Consider the following 10,256-nt stretch of genomic DNA (forward strand, 5'->3'; position numbering starts at 1 on the left):
TCTCGAGACTTCCCATCCCTCTTCCTGTTCGTCCCTCTGTTTTTTCTTTGCTGGTTGCTGCCCCACCCCCATCCTCTCCAACAACTACATTTAAATTATTTCATTCTAGTCATCACTGGTTATTGTAGCTGAATTTCCCCCCACTTCTAATTGAAAATGGCTGAAGTATTCGAAGAGGTGAGCACTGCTACTCACGTCTCTCACAATGCATGCGACCCGAATGTAGTGACGTCTGAGGTATGTTCTTTTTTTAATCCGATTTGCAGTTCTCTTTTCGTTCAAACTTAATTTTTCATCATTTAAAAGCATTGCAGTTAACCCATAACCTTTGTTTTTCTAGCTCTGGTTGCTTCGAGTTCCTGATTTGAGCCCATATATATCGTGTGAAAGATATCGAAAATTTGTCAACTACTAAAATGTTGGTAAATTTACAAAATTCATTTTGTCAGTAGACTGTTTTTTGATATCGTTTGAAGGAAACCAGATAAATGAGCTCAAAGTGCAAGTAACGGGTGGGCTTCTATTTATTCAAACCTCCAAACTAGAATTTTCTTTTTGTAATTTAGCACTATCATTTTAAGGAAGTTCGGTCAAATTTTAAATTTAATCAAGGCTCTAGGTCTTGAAATACATCTTAAAGTGAAGTTCCGAATTTTCGGGGATTGAAAAAAAACTGTTTGTTCAAAAATCAGGTTCACATTTGAAAAATTCTTGAAAACGAGATTTAAAATTTAGGACAAGCACCTTTTCTGTTGAAATTTAACACTGAAATTATTTTCTGACCCAAAGTGCGATTTCTATCAGATACGAGGGCTAGATATTGCTGAAATCATTTTTATCATGTTCGAACAAAAGTTCATAAAAATTCCACTAAATTTTCAGAGAACCTTTTGAAAACGTTCCCTTTTTAGGTTAGTTCATAAACCGTCTCGTCCCATATTCTTCCATTTTTGAGCAAATTAGACACGGTCGGTTGCTCACCCCATTCCTTTTTTACAATTTCCAACTCATATTTTTCCCGAATTGTTTCTTCTTTATGAGTTGGGATTTTTAAAAATCTTGACGAAAACTTTCATTTTCCAGCTTTTAATTAAAATTTTTCGCAGTTTCTCATTTTCTATTTTCTTCGAATGTCAAAATCGTCGACTCCCATAAAAGCCAAGAAGGAGGGGACGGCGAGAAAAATCTCGTTTTACCGCGCATCCTTAGACCTTTCTCTTAAATGTTTTCGCAGCTGCCCATGTATGTGTGTGTCTCATTGCCTTTTTCCCAACGCTTGAAGACAAGACACGACACAGAAGCAAAAACGGGGAGGCTGGGTAACGAGACTAGGAAGGCTTACTCTTTCTACTCAACGATAATTAGATGAGTACATGGTTGTGAGATGCCCCCCCCCCCCTCTTTCCACCCATTTTGCCTTTTATTTGTGCTAGAAAGGAAACCGAAACATTGACACAAACACATACATTTGCCCCCGATGGCACACGCACACGCACATCAGAATCCTAAAACATTCCGGATTCAGGTCCCGGAATAGGAATAGAGAGTTAAAATCGAATGCCGTGAATTTGTGAATTTGTGACCTCCGCCGTCGCAGTGGAAGCAACACATGCGAATATCAGGCAATTTACTCGACAATTATACTGGATAGTCAAAAGTGGCGTTGGGGGCGAAAAGATGACCGGATTGCCTAGAAATATACATCCACTATTGTTTTCAACATTCCACTATTTAGTTTTTTAACCCAACTGATCTGAATTTTCTCTTTTTTGAATTAGGTTTGAATTAGATTTGAATTCACGTTTTAATTCAAAAACTGAGCAATTAGCGAAAAATAGATCAAATGAAATTTCTCAATTTAAAAAAAACTAATATAAGGGATCTACAGTACCGGTCAATCAGATATACCAAAAAACTTTTTCTGGCATTTTTAAAAATTTTAAAATTCTGTAGCTCGTTCGTCAAGTTTCCGATCACTTCGAAAATTTTGGGGACTGTAAAACATACCTAGATTGAACACGTTTATTTCAAAAAAATTTTCAAAACTTCCTGGTTTTTCAGATATTCACCAATTCCTGAAAAAGACTCCTTTTTGGCCAGTTTTCGTGCTGAAAATATGAGATAACAGGTACCTTTCATAAATCGGTGAATAGCTGAGAAACTAGAAGTTTTCAAAAAATTCTGTAAAGACAAAGTTTTTAGTCTAGGTTTGTTTTACAACCTCCAAAAAATTCCAAAGTGATTGGAAAATTGACCACCGAGCTCCAGGCTCTTGACAAACTCTATAGTCAAGATAACCAAAAAGAAACTGAAAATCTTATTTTCAATTGTACTGTAAACGGTGAAAAATATCTCTCAATGTTAGTTCCTGAAAATCAGTGTGGGGGTTCTAAAAAATCCAAATTTCTGAACTCCTGTTTATCAACTAACACCTCTTTGAAAAACAAAAATCAGACTACATAATAACTTACCCCGGAAGAAAACAATAGGTAGCGGTGTAGTGGTGTATTTCTATTAAAATCAGAAACAAAAAATAATATAGGAGGAAAGAGAACGGAGGGCAGAAACAAAGGAATGTGTCAGGGAAAAACAAACCAATGTGAAGAAGAAGATGAAAAGAAAGAATAAAAGGAACATATTGTCCGTGGTGGCCCCCCAACTTGTCAGCTGCACCAACTGGAATATTCTGTAACCTTCTCTTTTTTTGGCGGGGGGCTCACAGCAAAAATATTAGTTTTTAGACTAGAAATAGTACTATCAAACGACTTCTTCAACGGTCTCATGACTTTTTTGCATAGGCGGCGTTTCTCGGGTTTTGTTAAAATGTCCCACAATCTTAATAATCCTTTTGTACCACTCATGTTGTCTTCGCACACAACAGGTGACCTCTTCTTAATGCAAAAAGGTCTTGAGATGGTCCCTACTAATCGATTCTCTCCCGACTCTCATCGTATGGTGGTGCAAATACATCTGTGCAATTTTGCGCAATACATACCACATGTTCTTTCATTCAGCGATACGTATTTTTCGATAGAATCTGTTTGATAGAGAGTCTCGATCTCATCGTTGTTTTCGATATTCCGCAAATTTTTTGTCTTACCAATCTGGTTCCACTTTTTTTTTGACTCTGCCAGTAGAATACACTCCTGATTTTTCGTTACTTTTGTTCATCTGGCTTGCACTACCAACCATCACCCGCTGTGTGCGTTACATGTAGATTCCATCCAAAACATCATGTGTGTGTGATTGGGAGGGGAGAAATCGAATGTCGAAAATGAATCGAATTCGAAACAAAATAGCTTCATCTTCTCGTCCGTTTCTCACACCCCGAGGGTGTCACTCTGTTTTACAACAACTGTTCTTCATTGAGAAGGAGATTTTGAGAGAGAAATTGATGCGTCACCTGGGAAAGAGCACCACTCTGGTGAGAAAGTGCGTTGTGAAATGCTCGGTGTGGAATTATGATTACTCCAATCAATCAATGACACAACAAGTGTCATTGGCTTCATTTTTTTGTATAGTGGCTCGCGAGTGCATTTTTTTTCATAACTGGACCTAATCTAAAAACAAAAATATTGTATAAAAGTGACGCATCGAGAGCAAACTGTTCGAAGGCTCAGTTTGTAGCCCAATACGTAGTAAAGATGGTATTTTTTGTGCAATTTTTCGATTTTTGTTTTTTTTAAATTTCGTCGGAAACGTTTTATGAGAAAAAGAAACTTGTCGTTAGTCTTTCAAAAAAATTGATCTTCTGCTATTTCAATAATTTTTTAACTCTGGAGCTCTGCTGTCAAGTTTACAACCACTTCGAAAACTTTGAAAGGTATGAAACAGACCTAGGTTGAAAACTTTGCATTCACAGAACTTTTGAAAATTCCTTGTTTTTGAGCTATTAGCTGTTTTCTGAAATATACCTGTTCTTTCACGTTTTCAGTAAAAATAGCTGAAAAAAAGGAGTCTTTTTCAAATAGCTGAAAAATTCAAAAACTTTGAAAAAGTTCTGTAAATGCGATATTTTAAGCTATGTCTGTTTTACACCCTATACAATTTTCAAAGTGATCGGAAACTTGATAGCCGAGCTTCGAACTCCTGAAAATGGTCAAATCTTATTGACCAGCGATGAATCTATTTTTTCAAACAATTTCTAGCTCAGATATTTTCAAATGTCCAATAAAATAAATGATTAGAAAATCTATATAGAAAGCTAATTACCGGAAACATTAGAGCCTACTTCTCCCATTTCCGATTTCCATTAGCACCACCGTTCCGGGCCTACCGTATTTATAACACACATCCAAACCGATTAAGCGTGTTGATTGATGTAGACAAACGAACCGTGTTCCAAGAATAATGCCGTTCTCACCATGTCCTCAGATTTTTCACTTCTCTAACCATCTGACTCTCTTTTTTCATACATGCTCTTCCCTCCACCCTGTAACGAACCTATCAAATTCAATCATTTTTCCTTCTCTTCTTTGCCAGCTGCTCCCCCCAAAATCTAGTGTCTTCTCTTTACTCTGGTAACTATTTTTGCCCTAAAAGTCCTCCTGACCGAGACATAATAATCCTATCCCATCTTTACTGCCTGTAAGACTTGTAAACAGAAAGAAGGGAGTGAGTAAAAAAAGAACTGCAAGGTCAGACATTATTTTTCGTTCCCTTTTCCATAGTGGCAAAAAAGTACACTCATTTTGGTGTGTGAGGATGATACCCCCATAAAACAGCTATTTGATTTTCGAACATCTGGTGAATTGGTTAATAGATTTGTTGATGTTATGACGGGGCCAGAATAATTGCTCCATTCTCGATCGCTCTTGCTAAAAACAACATTTCCTTTTTTCCTTCCTTCTTTTCTTGCTTCATATATACTTATAACTGTCACGATTATGTTTATGTAGTTTCGAATATACATTGATTATATAAGTTCTCCTTTCAGGCACTGCCCATGCAAGCACTGTACCAAATATCGGCCAACGGCGGCGGCGGCGCGGGACAACAAAATCAGCAGATCCCAATTGGCCTTGGGAATTCGTTGCTCTACCAACAATTGGCTGCACAACAACAGATTGCCGCTCAACACCAACAGCAGCTAGCGGTTTCAGCAGGTTCGAACAAATTTTCGACATTTTGAAAGATGTTATGAAGTAACATTAGCCGTCCATTTCGAGCCCATGTATTTCATTTTCTGTGAAAGATATCAAGAAGTGGTCAATTGACAAAATTTTGATTATAGTTTCAAAAACATTTTGTGAGTTGATCACTTTTTCCTATCTTCAATAGGAACCGAGACCAATTGGCTGAAAGTTAAAAATTAGGGAAATCATTATATTAGAGTGTTTACGGTATTGCCGCCCAAAACATTCAAGCTCAATTATCTCGATTCTCTTAGAAGTTATGAAAAATTTATCAACTGATAAAATATTGGTAATAATAAAATAAATATTTGATTAATTGAAGTTTTTTGTTAGCTCTTACAGAAATTGAGATAATTGAGCTCGAAGCTCAAGAAAAGCAAGGTTGGCGTTATATCAAACTATAAAAAGAGCCGTTTATGGACGATGAGGCTGCGGGAACGACGTGGTGCAGATTACTGCTACCACAAAACGGCTACCGCGCAATTCTTTTGATAGCGTCTTCCGTTTTATCGCTTCTTCGTCTTCTTTTTTAGTTCTGGTTACCCGGGCAATATGATACATCTCTTCGCGCTTGCTTTTTCTATCATCTTCTACTAGTCATACTCTCCGGAAATGTTAGCGGATGTATTAAGCGGATATTGATGCAAATGATATGCAATATGATATTTATTTTTGAAGTGAGTTTCCGGTAAGAATTTATGATATTCGTTATGTTCCAGTGAATCAGACTACTCAAATATTTCGTAATAGAAATGTTGAAACTCGTAAAACCAACTTCTGTCAACTCTAATTACTAGTTGAACTAAATATATACTAGCGAAAGTTTGCGGTTACGATCTTCTGACCATCCGCCACACACCGCTAATTCGAAATGGTGGTCTTTGCAAGTACCCGCACATGTCATTGAGGACCTGACCTGCATATAATCCAAAACCATCCTCTCTCCTAGTCGTTCGCACCATTTTCCCTCACGCGCTGTACTTCACCTGTAATTGTCTCATACAGTCTACTCTCCACGCGTTTCACTTTGTTCTCGAATCAAATCTGCATAGAGATAGGTCAACTAGAGAATTGTGTAGAGTTTTGGCAATGCCGCTCATTTTCTCGAAAGGTTAACTCGGTTTATTTGTTCCTTTGCTTTCTTCTCATCATCATCTTTTTCTTACAACACTCCATTTTTTTGCCTTTTTACTCCATCGTTTGCCGCAACTGTTTGTTCAACTTGTTTGAGCGGGGGTTACCGTTCCTTTTTAGCATTTATCCACTTTTGATGAGCCATAAGCTTAATTAGCTTTTCAAAATATTTATCGATGCTATGTTTTTCCCCTACCCTAGTTTTGTGGTGAAGGGTAGTTAACTTCGAAGTCTTGAAAACGTAAAACTATGTACATCGTGAACGCTTTTATTGAAGCTCCATACGTAAGATATCATAAATTTGTCAACTGATAAAATATTCACCATAATATCACCAATCTTTTATAGGTTGATAAAATTTTGATATCTTTCACGGGAATTGAGAATGAAAATTAGGGGTCGTTCTATTAGGAAGTTTATGGTAGTTAGCTTTCAAGTTCTGAACAACTAGTCCAAAGTATAATTATTGAAATCGGAGCTGTATTTTTTTCCTTCTATCTAATCATCCAAAAGCAAGACAAGCAACTTGAAATTTCCAAACGGTATATTTCTTCGGCATAGAGTTTGATGAAAAAGTTGTCTATAGATGAAGTAATATATTTTCATGGTTAGTATAATCTGAGTTTTTCAGAGAAGTGGAAAAATTCCTTAATTTTTTTTCTAATGTTCACTAGTTTTTACTTGAAAATTCAAGTTATGATATAACGTAAACACTGTAAAAGGAGGCCACCCTATACTTGCACTTTGAGCTTCAAGCATCTCACATTCTAAGCGATTTCCTCAAACAGAAACCCACTTAAATCGTCAACATTGAGCTCAATATGTTTGAGTCGTGTGAGTGATATCAAAAATTTATCATTTGATGACACATTGGTGATATTATGAAAAACATTTTATCAGTTGACCAATTTTTGATATCTTTCACAGGAATCGAGATAATTGAGCTTAAAGCCGGTGGTTTGGGTTGGCTTTCATAAGAGGGACAACGGTATTTTGTTGGAGTGTATACTGCAGTTTTTTGAGTACTGTGGAACGTTCTCAAATTGCTTCTCTCTCTCTCTCTCTCTCTCTCTCTCTCTCTTTCTTTAAAAACCTTCTGCTCAACAACACCACTGTAAAGTAGAACAAAACCCATTCAAAAATGTTGCCATCTCGTTTTCCTCTTCTTCTTCTTTTCTGCATTCTCCCAGCCATCAATACTCCAAAAACAAATGATTACTTGATGAAACGACGTGATAGACGGGAGGGAAGACACGTTTAATGAGCAAGAAGATAAAAATACGAGTCGCCACCACCATCAACTTAAAATTCAGAAAGCCCCGAATGTCACTTTTTGTTTTTCTCATTTCTCGCAAAACGTAGCCGCGAAAATAGTAACCGGGTGTGTTATCAGAATGGGATCTTCGTCTCATTTCTCCGAGCGTAACACTTGTTTCAGATCTAGAATAGATATCGTGTTGTGTTAGATGGGAAGAGAGGAATGGAAGAAATTTGCCGTTCACTCATTCGGCCTCAACCTGCATAGATCGTTCTGAATTTTATGCGGTTACTCTGACATTAATTATCGATTGAATTTTTCAATTATTTCCTCTTTCTTCCTATATTCCTATATGCTTCCAATTTTCAGCTCATCAATCACAAAACAACATAATGCTTGCTACTAGCGCTCCATCGGCGCTAATCAACCATATGGAGAATCCGACGGAAGCCAAAGTCAAGGTAAAAATTACCTATTATTTTTTTTTCTCTTACCCCAAAAACATTTTCTGTCATGCTCTCTCTCACCCCTCACTCGTTCACATTTCGTGTGTGTTATATGAATGAATACGTAGATCTGGGATCATCAAAGGCACTATGGAATAATAACCCCTGTTGGAAACATGTCGCTTTTTGGTTGGAAAAGTGTATGATTATTATTATTATCATTATTATTATTATTATGTGCATATCATTGTTTTTTTTCGAGAGAAAAGTAGTCGAAATTTTTTCTATCTATCAGTTGACACTAACCCTTTTCGAACAGTGTGAAAAAAGTTTCAGTTCGAATTATGCAAACTACCGTATTTCCGCAAATGGAAGTCCACCCACATCGTCAACTTTGAGCTCGATTATCTCGATTCCTGTTGAAGTTATCAAAAAGTGGTCAACTGTAATAATTTTGATCATAATATTACCAACATTTCACCTGTTGACATATTTTAAGGATCTTACACAGGAATTGAGATAATTGAGCTCAAATTCGACTGTTAGGGTAGGCTGCTCATATGCGCCAAAAAACAGCGACGTGTTTCTCCAGATTTGATAAGTAGATCAAAACTTAATTTTTGCTTTTATTCACACTATCAAAATGTTTCTTTTTCGTGACTTAACTCCTATGCTCTTCTACTTTAGGTGAGAGGTGGTGTGTTGCATCTCAACCAGTAAAGGGTTGTGAACTTGGCATGCTCTGGAATTACTAGGAAAGCAAAAAGAGCGCGAAAAGATTCCCTGACACATGGTTTTTCTCGATCCTAAGGCGCATGATCTGTGAATGAGCGCTTTTTGTTTTACAGGACGATCCGAACGCTGACTACGATTTGCAACTTTCGATTCAGCAGCATATGGCTGCTGCTGCTCATGCTGCTCAGGCCGCGCAAGCGGCTCAAATGGCTCCACAAATGGGCCAAACACAAATTGGCCCACAAATCGTTGGACAACCTGGACAACCGGTGGTAGCCGCGGTCACCACTGCCGCCGGCACCACGAACGGCACATCGGCAGTCACACAGCCCGATCCCAGCACTAGCTGTAAGCCTTGCTTTCCTTTTCTTTTATTTTCTTCTCGAGATTTGAAACAGAAATCATTCAATCGCAACTTTTCTTGAGTTTTTTCATTCTTGTGCTGTTCTCTCTTTTTACATCTTTTTACATTCGATGCGTCTTGAATAATGCATGGAGAGACAAAACGTGTTTTGACTCTCTGGAATTGTGGAAATTGGCCAGATTTGAGAGAAAGTGATTAACAATTGCAATTTATCAGATACTTTTTATCTAATGTATAATTCTAAAAATGTCCTTAAAGTCATGGTAAGAATTTCAGCTGGACCAGATGGACCGAAAAGATTGCACGTCTCGAATATCCCATTCAGATTCAGGGATCCGGATCTTAAGACAATGTTCGAGAAGTTCGGAGCGGTTTCTGATGTAGAAATTATTTTCAATGAGCGTGGCTCAAAGGTAATACTGACGCCTCTATTTTCAAACCATGGCTTTTTTTTTAGGGATTTGGGTTTGTCACTATGGAAAGACCTCAAGACGCGGAAAGAGCACGTCAGGAACTTCATGGATCGATGATTGAGGGTAGAAAGATTGAAGTTAATTGTGCCACTGCTAGAGTTCATTCTAAGAAAGTGAAGCCAACTGGAGGTATCTAAAAACATGCAGTAGTAGCTTCTTATCCCCAATTTTTTTCCAGGAATCCTAGACCAAATGAACCCACTTATGGCCCAATCTGCTCTAGCTGCTCAGGCCCAAATGAACAGAGCTTTGCTATTAAGATCCCCTCTCGTTGCTCAGTCCCTACTTGGAAGAGGAGCAGGATTGATCCCTGGAATTCAACAACCAGCTGCCGCATTCCAACTTCAAGCTGCTCTAGCAGCAAATCCATTGGCTCAGCTACAAGGTCAACCGCTTCTTTTCAATGCCGCCGCTCTCCAATCCAATGCACTACAACAGTCAGCCTTTGGAATGGATCAAGCCGCCGTTCAAGCTGCTCTCTTAGCCAATGAGCAAGCTCGGTTACTGGCTGCTGCCGCCGCTGCTCAAGGTAACGAGTACCTAATGTACCATCAAGCCAAACAACAAGAATTGTCAGGACGGATTCCATCGTCTGGAAATGGGACCGCGTTTGGAGAGCAATATCTGGGAAATGCGCTGTCCGCTGGCTCACTTCCTTCATATCAGATCAATCCGTCGCTGAGAACTTTGAATCGTTTCACACCATATTGA

The 10,256-nt window shown here is 38.1% G+C and overlaps 1 protein-coding gene across 1 annotated transcript; it reads left to right on the forward strand.

Annotated features, from left to right (window-relative positions):
* Positions 1–4,945: 4,945 nt before the first annotated feature.
* On the forward strand, positions 4,946–10,256 carry Cbr-fox-1 (the record flags this gene model as incomplete). Its single annotated transcript, XM_002643824.1, has 6 exons — positions 4,946–5,105; positions 7,897–7,988; positions 8,822–9,056; positions 9,349–9,485; positions 9,530–9,674; positions 9,724–10,256. The coding sequence occupies 6 exons, from the start codon at positions 4,946–4,948 to the stop codon at positions 10,254–10,256; spliced, it is 1,302 nt and encodes a 433-aa protein (XP_002643870.1).

Source organism: Caenorhabditis briggsae (genome assembly GCF_000004555.2).
Source record: "Caenorhabditis briggsae complete genome, chrX, whole genome shotgun sequence".
Taxonomy (NCBI): domain Eukaryota; kingdom Metazoa; phylum Nematoda; class Chromadorea; order Rhabditida; family Rhabditidae; genus Caenorhabditis; species Caenorhabditis briggsae.